Source organism: Lagopus muta, chromosome 9 (assembly GCF_023343835.1).
Source record: "Lagopus muta isolate bLagMut1 chromosome 9, bLagMut1 primary, whole genome shotgun sequence".
In the NCBI taxonomy this organism is placed as follows: domain Eukaryota; kingdom Metazoa; phylum Chordata; class Aves; order Galliformes; family Phasianidae; genus Lagopus; species Lagopus muta.
In genome coordinates, this window is record NC_064441.1 from 4796479 (window position 1) to 4813516 (window position 17038).

Below are 17038 nucleotides of genomic sequence, written 5' to 3' on the forward strand. Positions count from 1 at the left end.
GAGGGACTGGAGCCCTTGGAGATGGTCTGAAACCTTTCCCCAAAATGTTCCCAGGCATGCAAGAGCTGCACTCCAAGATACAGGCAGCAGTGTAATAGCCTGTGCCTAGATGGGGATGTACTGAAAATATTGCAGCCTGGAGAAAGCCTTTCACTGAATTATGTACCAATAACTCCAGAGCCTTTAGTCGGCCTTGAAATGTGGGCTGGCTGAGGTTTAATACTAGCAAACTTGATTCAAATTGGGAATATCTTGTAGGAACACAGCTCTGTGTTGTGCTGCTGCCTCTTGTCTGCAGTCCACCTCCTGTGGCCGCAGGCTGCTGCTGGTCCCTGCAGCAAAAGGAGGATTGAGAAATCTTCATTCTGCAGGGCTCAGAAGCCCTGTATGGCTGCAGGTGGATCCCCATGGGCTGCCTTTGGGAAGCCCAAGGGTTTTCAGCAGACCATAGTCAGATCTCCAAAACTGGGCTGCATTTACATGTGGGACAGAGCGGGGATTGGGAGTGTCTTGTCTCCTCTCCTCTGGTTTAAGCAGATCTGGCCTGTTGGTGCAGATGGCTCCTGATGTTAGGTGTCTCAGTGTAGCACAATCGGAATAATTGCAATCATTTTCCCAGGCTGATTTGGGCAGGTTTGGGAGAAAAGAAGAGGTTTTAAAAATATGCCTACGGATGAGTCATGCTGGTTCTGTAAAAGTCATCCTTGCAGGTGATTAGCACCTCTGACAAGGCATTGCAGCAGGATTTTAAAGCTATGTCAGGTCCACACATTCAGAAAAATGACCCCCTGAGAAAACTGCAGCACTGTGCTTTGCCCCGGCCCTCCCCTCTCTGCAAAAGCCAAAATAAGGATTAGAAATGAATGCTCACCAGTTCAGCATCCTGCTGACTGATGTCCTGCAGATAAGGGATGGATGCTAGCTCAGCCATCGCTTGATTAATCACCTGGGACTGCTCCGTGACTTGCTGCAGCCGGCCAAGGATGCTGGCGTAATGCAACTTCTCTATCGCACGTGAACACGCACAGACATCGTCCTGTTCTCTCAGGGAAAGCAAGAGGGTTAGGTGGGAGCTGTGGAAAGCACACTCATCCTTTCAGTCTGATGCCTTGTGGCTTATCACCATATATATATATTTGCGCTGGTAATACTATAAGCAATATGGCATCCAGCACCTTTAAGATAATGCTTCTGAAAATCTTATAGAGGAGAAAAATACTTTCTTTTCACAATCTCTCTAGTAGTACTAGAAAAATAAATATGTAGACATAATATATGTGAAGGGGAGAGAGCAGATAACAAACATGAATGCAATTTTCTCATTTGGAAATGGCTTTTCCATAATCCCCTCTGTTAAATATTATCTGACTGCTATGGATTGCTTTTAAAATTTCAGTGAAGAGATTGAGGAAACCATGCCATGTCTGAGCCTATGGTTTGCTTGCAGGCTGGGGAAATCCACAGTTTTTGAACGCACAACCTTGAGGCGCTAACACCTGTGGAGGTGGTCTCTGATCCTTCAGGCACGTGGCAAATTAAAAGCATGTGGATAGAGTGCCAAGTGCTTGCAAAAAATCTTATCGTTTGCTGAAATGTTTGATGGATGGCAGCCTTACTACCATATTTTCAAAAGCGTTCTGTTGCCAAAAATGCAAATGAACACCCTACTGAGATTTTCAAAAGCAATTTGGCCTAGATTCTTGACAAAATGTAGCCATTGCATATCTGTATACTCAGCCATTCTGAGCAAAATTTCCATTCATCTAATCAGGCTTGTGAATGTATTTAAGAGCTTGAAATTACAAGCATTGGCATAGATTTTCAGAACCACTTCCAGTATTTTTAGCAGACCTTTGTTCTGGCAGTTCCATATGGCGGCGTGCTGATGCTGCCATTCCCATACGCTTTGCTTCCCAGATAGCTGTCTCTAGGTCCCACTGTGTATTGGGCAGAGTGAAGTTTTGAAACAAATTTATTTGGGTTTATTTTTAAATTAACTTTTCTTGACAAGGAGTCTTGGTCTTTCGATCTTGATTTTGGTTTTGCAGAAGTTTGCCCAGAGGGTGCATCAAGTGGTCCAACTCTATGGTTGGACTAGATGATCTTAGTGGTCTTTTCCAGCATTAATGATTCTACAATTGTATAACTTTTACATAGCATCTAAGAATTTAGTAGAGATGCTCTTCTTGTTTTCTAAACATCTTGTAGGAATCTGTAAGAAAAAAAGCTTAGTTTCCTTTCAACCCTAGAAAAAAATATGAATAGTCCTGGTATAGTTAGTTTTACTCCTTTCAATGTAATTTATAGGATGATCGTAGAGAAAGATAAAATAAAAGACATTAGAGAGCAATATCAGGAATCCAGCTATAATGCAGGAATTCCAGATAATGAAATCAACTGAGAAAGGAAGAGCTGAGCCAATGAATGGGTATTTCCATCAGCATCAGGCACTGCACAAGGAAGAGGAACTCTGGCCAGCAGTTCTCTGAGAACTGCAGTTAGCTCCAGTCAGCTGTGTTTGGAGAGGTTAATTTGGACCCAAGTATCACTGAGCGGAGGTGCCAGCACGTTAGGAGATAACTCTGGAGGGAAGTGAGGTGATTGGTCTATTAATAAAAGTGCTAAGAGCTTATTATTCTTCTCAATAAATATAATGGAGGGATAAATTCTAAAGAGTGTAAACAATGGAAAAGTGAAGGAAGGAGATAAAAAATGATGATAACAGAAGGACCATTGTGTATAAATAGGTACAAGAAAGACTGGGGTGGCAATTAAGCCTCTTTATAATTCCAGTTGAAGATCTTCAATATGTTTCAGCAAGGGTAGAAAACCCAACTAAGATGGATTTTACTCAAGAGCAAGATATGTGATTTGCCTTGGGGAGCCAGCAGAGTTTACCAGTCCTACCTTCTGATGAACTTCTACTGGCCCACCTCTAGGAGCGCAAACCAGGACAACCTGCTGACAAATATTTGTTTTACTTGAAAAGCCCCTTTCTGGGGGCCTGGTCTAGGATTGATGAAGCCATCAGCAAGGAAAAAAATTTCTGTGATCTCTGATATGCAAAATTAAGTCTGACACCATCTAGTTAGTATGGCAATAGAGCAAGAAACAAAAGTTCCTTCCAGTTGTGCCAGGGGAGGTTCTGGTTGGATATTAGGAGAAACTTCTCTGAAAGAGGGGTGATGCATTGGAATGGGCTATATAGGAAGTCACCATCCCTGGAGGTGGATGCAATACTTAGTGACATGGTCAGTGGGCAATATTGGTGGTAGGTGGATAGTTGGACAAGATGATCTTAGAGGTCTTTGCCAACCTTATTGATTCTATGGTTCTAAAAGGGGCAGAGGAGCCTCATCTCCAGCTATTCATTGGTGTGTGATGGCCACATGGCTGTGTAACCAGATACAGCTGTGAGCACTGAAATAAGGAGAAGCAATCAATTAACAAGAGCTCTTATCAATGAGAAATAGTCACACAGCACTGTAAGTGCAGCAAAAGGTTTTTTCTGCTATTCTTGAAAACCACCCAAAACCTTTTTGTGCAAGCACCAAGAAATGAGTCTATCGAGCGTCAGCTGCAAAAGCAGGTAAGAATCCTCTCTCACCATGCTGTGTCTGTTGGGGGGCTTCTCAAATGACTCAGAAAGTAAAAGCAGATAGAAAGCAATTTTTTCTCTGCTTGATTCTTCAGAAAAATATTAAAGCATGTCACGTAGCTATGGGACACAAATTGGGCATCTGTGCCAACATGGACATAGCAGTGCTATTTAAGTTTATAGTAGGTAGGAAATAAATAAATAACTCACAGTGGAGTTAAAAAAAAAAAAAAAAGGATTTGAGGAGGTTGAACTTAGAGGTGGTGTTTCAGTGACAATGAAAAATGCAGAAAGAGAAAGTAAATAACTGCTGCTGGCAGGAGAAAAAAACCCACAGGGAACAGAACCACATGATGAGAATTATATGAAGGATAGCAGGATTCAAGGGGCTATAAGCTGCAGTAAAAAACATAATAAAGTGGCCAAGCAATCAGATGGAGATGAAACCAGCTCAGGTAGGTGCAGTGAAGGTTAAGCAAAGAGCAAGCATTAATAGACACTTCAGTGGAAAAGAGTCTGCTCCTTTAGTGATGTGTTCCTTCAGGTACTGAGAATCCAGGGATGGAGCCCTGCTTCTTGTTTTTCTCTGTGCACAAGACAGGAGTCATCCCTTCTGCTACTTCTGCATATAAATCTGAATTGCTGAGTGCCAGGAGTGCTAAAACAAAGTGAAGAGGCTGGTCAGCTGGGGATCTCATATCCATCGGCCCTAAGTGCACCAACTTTGCAAAGGTCTGGGGTGCCCCTTGGTAGTTCCTGGTCGTTGTGGTGTCCACACTGCTATTCTTCAGCTCAAAATCAGAATGAAAATATGTTTCGCAAATGGTTACAAGTGTGTTACAATAACAGGCAGAAAAATCTGTCATTATATTTCTCTAATGCCCTTGGTATGCTCCAGAAAATGTTTGTGCTGAAATTTGAGTGAATGCTTTACCTCTTTTAAAAAAAAAAGAAAAAAGACAAGAAAGATCTGTACATGTGCCCATCGTGCTGTGAATCTTACGGCAGGTTTTGCTCACCCATATGATGTGAGCAGTCTAACAAGCCCCACTGGCCCCTCTATTTCTCCTATAAAGCAGCATTATGTACCACTGACGTGGGAGAAAGGCTGTGTACAAAGCAGTGAGAATGAGCCCAGTAAAACCACTTGATAGAGTAACTGCTTGTCAGCACCGGTAACCTGGGTCGTGATGTGAGCAGGTGGAAGTCTGACTGATACAGCTGTTTAAGGGAAATAAAATAACCTGTGGGTCGTTGAGGGCTGTGGAGTTTGCCACCAGCAGCAACGACAGCACAAGACCAGGCTGCTGCACCCTCCCTTCTGCCTCTTGCTTTGCAGCACACAAATATCCCTTCGAGCTGAATGGGACCGGCTGTTCTTTATGAAGATGAGAGGGCAAATGAGAAACGCTCTGCTTTTTTAATCATTAGCTTCATGTCTCACCAACAGTCGTGCGTGTACAAATCGTATAATTAACTGTAAGCTGTGGAGCTGCAAAAGGGAGCTGGCAGAACTGGTATCGAGTGTGTTGCCATTGCTTAATAAGCTCTTATTCAGCACTGAGATGCTTTGGTAGAAAAAAACTGTATTAGGACAAGCACGGAGTGCACATTTGCATTTGCAAATGAAGGAATCTTTTCTTCCTTGTTCCTGTGTGCTATTAAAAATAAGTATCTTCCTTTATTGTCTTAAAGCAAATTGTAAAGCTAATGCTTGTATCCAAAGTTTGTCTCACAGAAGTCCTCAGTTCTGTTTGGATGTAATGGATGGCAGGTGGAATTGTAATTCTAGCTTGAAGAGGATTTTGGAATACTGTCAAGGAAACAAAGGTGGCCAAGTCTTTGCCAGGCCCACAGAGATTTTAATCACCAGCAGCAGATCAGCTCTGGCTCTGTGCCTATCTGTGTTATCAGGTATAATTTGCTCTGTCAGTTGCTCTTTGGGTCAGAGGTTCTGTCTTGCCCGGATTATTCATTGCTATAAAAGCTGAAGAGGTAGTGAATGTGTTTCTACCAATAATGGGTGCAGCATTGGCAGCTAGTTGTTCTAACCCAGCAATAAGTCCTTCTATCCTGGGTTTTTTCCCCCCTCCATTAAAGGTTCCATACTGATGCCCTGGTGACTGCTCATAGACTCACTGGTGCAAACTCTCTTACAGAATGGGGTGATCAGAGGGAATCCAAAAGATATGTCCAGTTTAAAATTTTTCCCTTTCTGATAAGTAGAAAATGAATAGCTGCAACGCTAGAACCTTGCCTATGAAAGCTCAGCATCATGACAAAAGAGTCAAAAAAGGTCAAAAACCAACTGACCAGACCCTGGAGTTGCACTGGGGCTGTGAGAAGGTGCGGGGTTTTATTCTGTGCTGGCATCCAACCCTCCATCTGTTTGTACTTCTGGATTTGTGGCTGTTGGAAGCACGCAGCAATAACAGCTGTTTCACTTTTGCAAAGATGCCTCTCCTATCAGCCTGCCTGCCAGTCCCCAGGGCCTTGGTCAGCCAGAAGAAGCAGTCCGTGGCTTTGGGAAGGAACAGGGAAGCAGCAGCTGTGTGTTTCCTGGGGCTGCACACCCTCAGGCCACAGCAATGCGTTGAGTGCCCGTTTTGGCACAGCACTGAGCACCTTCACCTCCCGCTAAGCCTATGAGTTCAAGCACTTATGTTGTTTCAGCAGCAGCTCTCCGAGATTAAATGAGAGGCAGATTCCCCAAATACCCAACTAATGTTTCTTCCTTGCTAGGGGTTGCTAAGTAGCAGGGTTTTTTTTTTTTTTTTTTTTTTTGTCAACCTCCTATCTGGTATCAAAACCTAAGAATATAAATCCTGTGATTTGCTGAGACACCCTTGATGAGGAAATGGCTCTGATTCCTGCAACACACAGAAAACTGAAAAACGGTTATTGCTAGGGAAAAAACGTTAACATTAGCATTTACAATCTGTGGAGGAGAGGCTTCTTCCACTTATTTTCAGGAGAATAATTTCAGAATTGAATTAAAACAGTCTAGTCTACATGCAAATTTGATTTTTGACCTTTTGTGCTAATCAAAAGCCATGGTGCTAAAAAGCTGTGTACATTATTGCAGAAAGTATGGGCTAGAATTAACTACTATACCTTCAATATGTTTGTAACAGATTTGAAGGTTATTTCACATACTTTATTACGTAGAGATCAAGATCTAAATCACTAGAAATACTTCAAGTAGTGATTATTAACTCTTAATGGAGAGCCTTGTGATATGTGTAGAGTACTGTGGGTATTAAATGCACAGTAATTTTGGTGGTTGTGTGGAGTAGGAATATTATATAATTGGACATAAAGACTTGAGAAAATCAAATGCAAAGTAATTTTAAACTGGATGCACTTAAACAATTAGGGCTACTTTTAAAAAGTATCTAGACCCCAACTGAACTCTGTTTCTACTGCAGTTTGCTGAGCATTGCTGGCCAGAGGAGGATGCGCAGAACGGATTGCCCACCAAAAAGCACGTGCTGTTCCTATGCACTGACACACACAAAGCAAAGCAGTAAGGGAAGGTTGTACGCACAGTTAATTTGGTGCTTCTCATGAAATCCATGACTGGCATGATCTGTTTCCCAATGGTCTCCCACTGTCTTCTCAATTCTTCCTCTGGGATTGGACTGAAAGGTGCTTTGCAGTCTAGGAAATGAAATCACAACCGTGTGTGCTGTGTTTATTTGTGTATGTTTTGGATAGAGGATCTATGGGTAAACTGGAATGGGGGAGAGGCTGATGGAGGCAGGGATGCAGGCACAGAGAATTGGGACCAGAGCCCTGCTCCCATCGCTCAGCAAGGGATTGAGGAGGTCACTCGTGAGCTATGACAGCTATTAAGCAAGTTGGCGTACCTGAAAAGATTGGCAGCTTTCTACTTGTCAGCTTTTCCAAGATTTTTCCAATTTGTTTGTTTCTGAAACCCAGAGTGAGTAAGTACTGCTGGGGAGGGGAGGAAGACCAGTCTGTCGTCTGCGGCAAAATATGAAGTCCACGAGGATCTGGAATATGAAAATGAAGATAATTTCCAGTCACGTTTCTTTTCAGCTGCAATGGAAAGGTTTTTGTATTTTTTTTTTGTTGGTTTGTTTGTTTTTGTTAAAAGAAAAAGTAGGGAGTGTAAGAAGGAATTAAATGTAATCCAGAAGGCTTGCCAAAATGAAGATTACCCCCAAAATCCCCTCCAGCTGCAAGGTGGTTCTGAAATTCAACGCTTCGCAAACCTTCCCACCCACAGCTTGCTTTTTGCTGATGCATTAGATGAAGTTTGCTCTTTCTGTTTACGTGCAATTCAATGCTGATCATCCAAAGCATTAGTAACTCAACATTCCATTAAATGTAACATCCTTATTTTTTAACTGCAAAACAAGCTGAAGTTGTTTGCTGAATTTACGAAGCTTCATTTCCTACAGCTTTGTGCTTTTACTGTCACCACCACCATAGTGGCATGTGACGACGTGCTGTGGTTGGCAGGAGTTTGTGAGGGCCTTGCCAGAACCCCGTGTGTGTCTGCTGCCCTGACCTGATCTGAGGACAGATGCTCCGAGCGAGAGCATAAACCACCTCTTCTTGGGGAACTATACCAGCTCTTTCCTTCCTCTCCTTCCCTTGCAAAAAATAAACCTAGATTGAATGTCAGTGTCACTTTCTACAAAGGAGTGCTCTGTTTTCAGTGAGCTCTGCTTTTAAGATGCCAGGCTGTGCGGTCACAGTGACAAATGGAGAACCCCATTTGGAGCTCCCCGGCCTTACCCGTACATAAATCAAAGCGAGTGGACCTGATATTTCCCTTGCAGCTACTCAGCTTCTGATGGATCCTCAATTTTGAAACAAACTGCATTGTATGCTTGGATTTAAATGCATGTCTGCTTCTCTTCCTTGGCAATAAGGAAAAATTTTAAATCAATCCAGTCCTTGCATTATAGCAGGACTTAGACGGAAGTTGGATGAATGATTGCTGTGGAATGGGAAGGTTATTTAAGATAACGTCGTCATGAGGTGCGTGGTATTTCAAACCCACTGCTGAAAGGGGGCTTGGCTCATGTTTTTCATTTCACCTCCATGAGGAATGGACATGCAGGGGACACAATGCTGACAATAAGTGCAACTTCTTCCTTGAGAGATTTTTCTAGTGGATGGCATGGTTTTGGGCCAGGTCTGAATAGATAAGCTAAGAAACCCCTTTTCCTTAGTTGACTTCAGTGGATGTTGCTGTGAGTTGAGGCCGGGAAGGGGAGCCAAGTCTGTTCTGTCTCAGAAGGTTTCCAGGACGGAGAAAGGGAGGTTGGAAGACTCTCACCTGCATGAGAGCCAGGGTGGGAGCTGTACAGGGCTCTCGCTCAGCACCTCTCACACATTTCACTCTCAGAACCCCGTATTGTGACATTTTTCCAGTGCATAGAAGCCAAGATACAGTATGCATTATTGTGATCTTGGCTACCCCATTTAATTCCTAGAAACTAGTGATCCCAAAACCTGCACTCTTGTGTAAGATTGGAACAATTTTTTAAGCAACAGAATTTCTAAACAAAACACCCTTGAGGCAGAACTGGTTCTATTCGATCTGTTTTGTAATTGATTGAAGTACTATAGGACCAAAGTCTTTCATCCTGTTGTTTTTTTTTTTCCTTCCTCCTTTCCATAGGAGTGAGGAAAAGCCTGGTGATGCTTCCAGAAATATCCAGTGATTTATGAACGCAACTGAACTTCAGTGCAACACTTGCGTGCCTTTGTTGTGTATGTGCTTTTGAAAGTCTCACTCTTGCTATAAAATGAGGGGATGATGTGAAATATGATTTTATCTTTTTTTTTTCAAATCATATTCAGGGAGTTTTATTTTATGTTCTCTTTAATGCCAATACTTTTGTCCCTGGAACCTCTCAAGAAAGTAACATCAGCAAGTAAATGGTAGACAGGGACTTTACGACCTTCATGATAAATCCCATTTTCCCTTTTTAAGCAATCCCAAAACTGCCAGAAACCCAATGCAGGGGCACTTGCAAAACACAATCTAGTTTTATTCTAGTTTTATACCGGTTTCCAAAAGGCAAACAAAATGTACAAGCCAAGTTTACTTGGTTTAATGTCTGCGCAGTTTTGTGGCAAACACTTGACTTCCCAATTCCCACTTGAGTTCAGGCAAATGTTCCTTTCTCCCGAGAGTTGCAAGATGTTGAGTTAGAAGCTAATCGAGTTAGATAAATGACCAACTCAGAGCTAAGTGTTACCAGAGGTGGCCATGTTCTGAGTCACCAGGTTAATGACAGCAGGAAATGCCATTTCATCCACCTGCCTCTCTTTTAGAGAAATATCATGCCCATTCCTCTTGGAATAAGACCATGGTCAGCAGAACTTTAGTGTCTGCTTATGCCAGGAGATGCTACTTGACTTCACTCCTCTGGGAGATGACAACGGGCTATAGAAAGCCCTAGATTGCTCTGGATTTGTCTTCAACAACCCAAAGGAAACCTGGCTGTCTGTTCCTGTTCCTGCAGCTGAGGTGCTCTCGAAGGTGTTCATCCCTCCACTAGCACTCAAAGAAGGAAGAAAGGTTTTGGAAAGTGAAGGGCCTGCTGTTGGGCCAATTACTGATGGCAAGCCACCGAGACGGGAATGAACCTGGGACTTGCTGTTGCAACAAGACACTGCAAAAGTGCTGCTGAACAAAAGAGCTCTTGTAATAATGAAATTCAACAACTGAAACGTGAGGCTTCATGGATAAAAATAGTCTTTGTGGGGATTTGCAGTGTAAAGTCTATGCTTTAGCTAAGTACTGATTTGATTACCTAAATCGTGTACAATCATATAGCAAATCTCAGAAGTTAATTTTCCCCACTGAAGTGTAGGAAATTCAAAGGCTCAAGCTCCAAACTCCAAAACTCATTTTTAAGTCAGCCACACACAGACAAACAGTATACAGTGCTTAACAGCATGTGAAATCTGCTGTTACCTGTAAAGATGTGCTGTGTGTAGCCAGGGTGCTTTTTAGTGAACGCGTCTGTCATCTTGTCTCTGTTGTCAACCTTGACTTTTGTCACAAATGGTGTGTACATAACTGAAAAAGATTCTTCTCTGGTGATGGCTTCTTCAATCATAGCCTAAAAAGGGGAAAGAAATGACACATTTTATGTTGGTTAACGGCTAGTTAAAAAAAAAAAAAAAAAAGGAAAAATAATTACTTCCACAGATGATATTTTTCCTTTAATAATTGCACAGTCATGCAAAGATAACATATTTTGGTCTTGAATATTAATTAGAAGGGAATTTAAATTAGTTCCAGAACACACTGCCTATCTATACTCAGAAAATCAATTTAATGGAGAAAGAACATTTGTAAACAGTTCTCAGTGCAGTGCGCCTATGTCTTCAATGAGAAGAAAAGTATTAGATAAATTATCTTTTAGATGAAAAGAAAAAGTGATTCTCTGCTCTTTGAAGGTCACATCTTTCATCTGAGGGTTTTATTCAGTCCTTGGGAGCTGGTTAAACAATACTAAGCATTCATATTACCCCTTGGGTTGGCATGAATCAAACACTGTGTCTATATGGAATATTAGTCTTAAAATATTGCATTCAAACACCATTTGCATCAAGAGTAAAATTCACTCCTGTGCAGCGGGCAGCACGAAGCGCATGAACCTCACCATCCTTTAAAAATGACTGGAATGATGCATTATGCTGACCTTATGCAGAGACGTGGATTTCACACTCAGTGGACCCCCAATGAACTGGTGCTGGAGGAGCTGCCAGCCTGGAAACTCAGCACTTCTATTGGTCAGGGCAAGTGAAGTTTAGCTGGGATTCCTTTAGCAATGGGGTTTCTGTGAGACCACACTGAGCTCTGCTTTGGGCTGCTTCTTTTTCTAACAAAAGCTGATAAGGGCAGTCCTTTCCAGAAACTGGAAGAGCTGTAGTACTGCATTAATCTATCTTAGCAGAAGTGTGAACATGGTTAATAGAGATTTTAATAGCATAAGTTTAATAGAGATAAATAGAAAAGCGTGAAAGGAGATGTGGATGTGGCATTGAGGGCCATGGTTTAGTGACGGGCCACATAAGGTCAGATTGGTGGTTGGACTTGATGAACGTGAATGTCTTTTCCAACTTATATGAGTCTATGATAAAAGGTGTGTGTGTGTGTGTATACATAAAGATGTTTGGATCTCCCAGATCACAGACTGTATTGGTATGGGATTAATTTGGTGTTTTATTGACAAGTCCTCCCTTTTGTTCTTTTGTTTTGTTTGGTATTCTGCTGATTTTCTGTAGCTTGGCAGCCGTTTTCTAATCTGGATTAATATGAATGTGTGAATGTGCTTTTGGATGCATCCATATATTTCACCTGTATAGAGTGAGGCATTGAGATGAAAATGTGAGCGGTTGGACAAGGCAAGCTCCATATTCTGCAGGATCAGGGAATGGCTTTACTGGTATTTGCCTGCAAAGTTCATTTTTGGCTTTATTACCCTTCAGGATAGTTCAAGGTCACACCTATAATATCTTTGCACTGCCATGTACCCAAGGCTGCTCTGAACAGCATGCAGATAGTGACTGGCTCAGAGGGCAGTAACGGCAAAATGTCAGCCAAAGGGAAAAAAAAGAGATCTGTAGTTTCTGGTCAATACTGCAACCGAAGGTATTATTATTACCCAGGAGCATAATACCCTGGACATAAGACGCTGGACATAGATGCTACTTGGTTTATTATCCTCTTGGATTTTTATGGGCTAAAGACTTTAAGGACATAAAACTTCAGACCATAAAAACTTTGGAGCAGAAAACTTTATATGATGAAATCCCTGAGGACTTGGCTGCTTAAGCCTTTATGCACTGAAGTCCATATCTGTGGATGAATATCTCACAGTTTGTCCCAGGAAATGGAGATGCCTTACAGAACAGGGCCTGTCAGGCTGTACGTTGTGCAGTTACCCAAGGTGCAGACAAATTGTGGAGATAAATACAAGGGCTCCAAAGGACTTCCAACAGAGAACTTGGAGGGAGGATAGGGCAATTGTCTTTTTCCATTTGCATGTGATTTGGAGTCTTTCTGTCTGAAGGAGAAGATCATCGCTGTGATGACCTCTCAGATGTGTCAGGCAGAATGTTGCTATTCTGACCTGGTGTGGGAAGAAGTGCCAGACTCTTCCAGGAAGATGTGGACAGTAGGGAAACTAATAAGGAAATATAAAGGGTTGGGTTGTTTGTTTGTTTCTTGTTGCTTTTTGTTTTTCATTTTTGCAAGTGGAATCTGCAGCTTTATCTCATCAAATAGTGTCACACTCCAGACTTCAGCTCCAGCAGAATTAGGAAAAGAGAAGACATTGAGATGAGCTTGAACCATATGAAAGAGCTCCTTGAACAATTTACAGTACTGGAAGGACTATGATGGACATGAGTACATTGAATATGGTAGTTTACCTCAGCAGTGGAAAAAATCTATTGCTTCACTGAAGATACAAGAATTCTTTTCAGAAGATACCGCAGAATAAACTGATGATAGGAAAAGTTTCTTTTTTGTTGCAGAACTGACTCATGCTCTGCTTTGTCAGGAGGTTTGCATCTCTGTTTTGGAAGTGTGGGCAATCAGAAAAAGTCTATAGAGGGACCATGTGGAGACAAAGTGTCTGAAGGAGTATTTATATTGTCAGCACTTCTACTAAAATAGCAGTTAATTTTTTCGTGAAACAGAAGCATTTGCAAGGTTTGAGAGGTGTCCGTGCTATCGTGAGAATTAAAGAATCAGAAGACATTCCGAAACAAAGGTGTTTTTAACAAGAGTTTGAGCATAAATTTGACTCAACATCTCATGTCCATCTTCTCTGAGCATCTTGGTGCTGCAATATTCTTTTATGTGCTGATGTTACAGACCTTGTTAGAAAACCTAAGCTTTAGCCTAAACAAACTTACACTGTTCCTTCAACAAAACTTTGTTCAGCTCATAATATAAGTAGATGCACAAGAAACAAAGTTTTCGAATGTCAACATGTTATTGGAAATGATATAGCTTCAGTACTTTTATGAAACTTTCACCATTTTTGCCTGCTTAGAGCAGAGAAAGCACAAAAGAAGAAAAAGTGGCACTGCAGCAGCAAATTCTTCGTAACAGTGACAGCAGCTTTCCCTGCTACAGTTCCTAACCATAATCCTCTTTAACTACAGAAAGGTTTAATTTGGAAAATCCAATTATCTTGACATCTAGAATTATCCAAAAATTTAGATATCTTTCTAGTGCCTTATCTTGCAGCTGCAGTGCATACTCAACCACTGTCTCATTTACATTACAACAGGAGCTGATGCTTTTATTGATGATTTTTATTAATGTAGTGATACCAGGCAGGGTAAAGCCATTAGCCTCTTCTACGAACTGCTTCCACTCTTAGGCTGGTAGTTAGAATTATGGGAGCACTGTGGTGCAACCTATGAGCTTTTCTCTATATCTTTCCAACCATAAAGCAGTGTCTGGCAGCCCCGCCACTAAGTCTGTTGCTGTTGTGATATGAATATTTTCTCACCAGCAAGATCTTCTTACATTAGTTTTATTTATTTATTTTTTCTTTCTGTGGGAAAAATAAGCAGAGGGAATGCCAGAGCGTATCCTTTTCTCAATATGTTTATGGTATGAATAAATCATGTATTATACAATAGATGAGAACTTTCTGCTTATCTGCCGTGTAATGCCTCCCCATTAATGTAGGTCACATCAAATATCAGCTTATATAGGTTCTTAAGTTATTAACGAATTTAAGTCTCTGTGAGCTATTTTGCATGCAGCACATTCTGGAAGCGGATTTGCAGAGCATCGTAGCCCCATGGATTCTGCTGAGCTCTGAAAGGCAGAGGTAGGAGTGTTGCACGTGGGTTACCTTAGGCTTCAAGGTCCGTTTGATTTTTCAGTAGGTGTTTCTTTATGTTTTCAGAGAGAAGAAATCCATGTTTTGTATCCTTCCAAAGAGGTCATTATTCGTTAAAGAAATAGCCAAGAACAAAGAGGGTGTGGAAAATCATAGAATCACAGAATGATTGGGTTGGGGGGGACCTTAAAGACTGTGTAGTTCCAACCTCCCTGCCATCGGCAGGATTGCCAACCACCAGCTCAGGCTGCCTACGGCCCATCCATGGCCTTGGGCACCTGCAGGGAGGGGCACACACAGCTCTGGCAGCAGTGCCAGGGCATCTCTACCTTCTGAGTGAAAAACATCTCCCTAAATCCAATCTAAATCTCCCCTCTTTTAGTTTAAAGCCATTCCTCCTTGTCCTATCACTATTTGACTGTGTAGAAAGTCGGACCCCTCCTGTTAAAAGCTCCCTTCGAATACCGGAAGGCTGCAGTGAGATCTCTCTGGAGTCTCTTCTCCAAGCTAAACAAGCCCAGCTCCCTCAACCTTTCTATGCAGGAGAGGCTGGAGGCTGCTGTTGACATGGTGCTGGAGGGTGGGAAAGGAGGGACCTAGCATCAGTGTGGAAATACTACTCCAGTTCAAAGAAGCTCTCTGCCCTTCAATATCACAAACTGACATGCATGAAATACCACAGGAGTCCCCAGCTCTTATATCACTTAATGCCAGCTGGAACTTTTCCCTTTTCATCTCAGCACAGGGGTAAACTTGAAAGATTTCTGTTCTTCTTTGATGGAAAGACCAGTAGTGGAAAGGTTTGCCAGGCTGATGCAGAGCTCTGTCAGGGTTGAGCCCCTGTTACTACTTCATTTAGGGCTTGTTGCCTTCTAGCAACTCTGAGCCTTCCTGCTAAGGTGGCTGCTGGCCTGGCAGTGTGCCCTGCTCCAGCTGGGGTTTGCCACCACCTTGAGATGCTGTGGTGGGAGCAAAACTTGTCCAGTTGAGTGAGACCTTTGATGGTCAGCGTCAGGGGTGTACGGTGCTGTCCAGCCAGGGCAGTGAGGTAGTGGATGTGAAAATCAAAGAGTCCATGTGAACTTGGTGAAGCTACTGGTCAAAATCCCAGTTCTTAACCAAACTTGCTATTATTGTCCATTCTTAACGAATAAGGGAGACTTTATGGTGAGAGATACCAATAGAGTGATCCACTGCCTTCTGCTCTGAGCAGGACCACCTGTCCAGCATCAGGAGAAGCCTTTTGCCATCTCTGTGTGGCTCCTGCTTTGTCAGGAGTGGGTTGCAGTTTAACCAGCAGCTCTTTGTGAGAAGGGGGATTGAACAGCTTGGGTGGTCTGGGCTCGGATCTCAACTGAGACAGGATGAGCAAAAGGTTGAGCATCACTCAATGCTTTATGTCAGTGCAGTCAGATGCTGCAGGCATCTGGTGATTTGGACCTGTGCTCAGGCCTGGCAAGAAAGTCATGGGAGAAGTGGGGATACTTGCTGTAGGGGCTTTTCATGGCCTTTAGCATAAGAAGAGAGGAAAATAAAAAGAAGAAAAAGGGAATCAAAATGCAGAAATGAACAGAAAGAGATGTTGGTCCTACCTATCACTGAGCTCAACAGCTTTTGGGAACTTGACTTAAATGTGAAGAGATGAATCAGACAGCCAGAGATGGTGACTGATGTGGTTAGGCTGTAACATGGACAGCACTGTTCAGAGGGCAGTGAAAAATCATGCTTGAGTCATTGCAATAGCCAACTACTTTATGTGGCTGAATGGCTGCTAATTTAGTAGAGGACAAGTTGGCTGTATATAGAGTTGTTTCTGAAAAGGGACTTTATCTCTTTTTGTGTGATGTCCTCTGTAGTTCTTCAAGAGCAGATGTACAAATGGAAAGCCACACAGCCAGTAAAGATCCTGGGAACAGCACAGGCTCCTGCCTCTAGCTTCAGCTTCCCAAAGAAAGGAGATGGGGTACAAAGAAAGGGAAGAGGATAATGAGCATGTAACTTCTTAAGGACCTTTGCAACTTCAAGGAACAATAAGGGCCCGAGAACAGCTCAAAATGGCTGGATTTCAACACTGATTTCTCAGGTTTCCTTTGTAAATCTTAAAGCTCTGCCTTGTAGCCCAGCAAAAGCCAGAATGAATAGAGTGAGGTATGCACATTACTTTTGAGCTGCTTCTTGGGGTTTTTCAATGGTATGGGGCTTTGCTGGCCATGCTGCTCTTGCTGAACATCTCTGAGGCATGATTTATGGTGCTCTGTTAACATTGAAAGCTTTAATTGGTCGGTATTTTGATTCAGACTGGGATTTCAACAGCAATCAACTACAAGCAAGGCATGTATTGCCTATTACATGCCTATTACATTCGGCTGGTATTCAATTGAAGAATCTTTCCTGAAATTAGAGACAATTAATCCATCTGTTTTAATAACTGTGGCATTTGAACTAGTAACTTCTCTTGTCTTGTAAATATAATTCAAGCAGCTCTTGTTCTACCATGAAGGATCTGGCGCTAGAAAAATAGAAGCAGGTAGGTATTATTAAAGAAGAAAGTATACAGGAAAAAAAAAAAAAAAAA

General features: G+C 42.2%; 1 protein-coding gene across 1 annotated transcript in view; it reads right to left on the reverse strand.

Moving 5' to 3' along the window:
- SPATA16 (spermatogenesis associated 16) overlaps positions 1-17038 on the reverse strand; it is a 72303-nt gene that overhangs the window by 13400 nt on the left and 41865 nt on the right. The window contains exons 6-9 of the mRNA XM_048954943.1: positions 10563-10710; positions 7468-7614; positions 7146-7258; positions 872-1036 (exon numbers count right to left, since the gene is read on the reverse strand). Of these exons, the coding sequence (XP_048810900.1) occupies positions 872-1036; positions 7146-7258; positions 7468-7614; positions 10563-10710 (573 nt within the window). The remainder of the gene's footprint in view (positions 1-871; positions 1037-7145; positions 7259-7467; positions 7615-10562; positions 10711-17038) is intronic.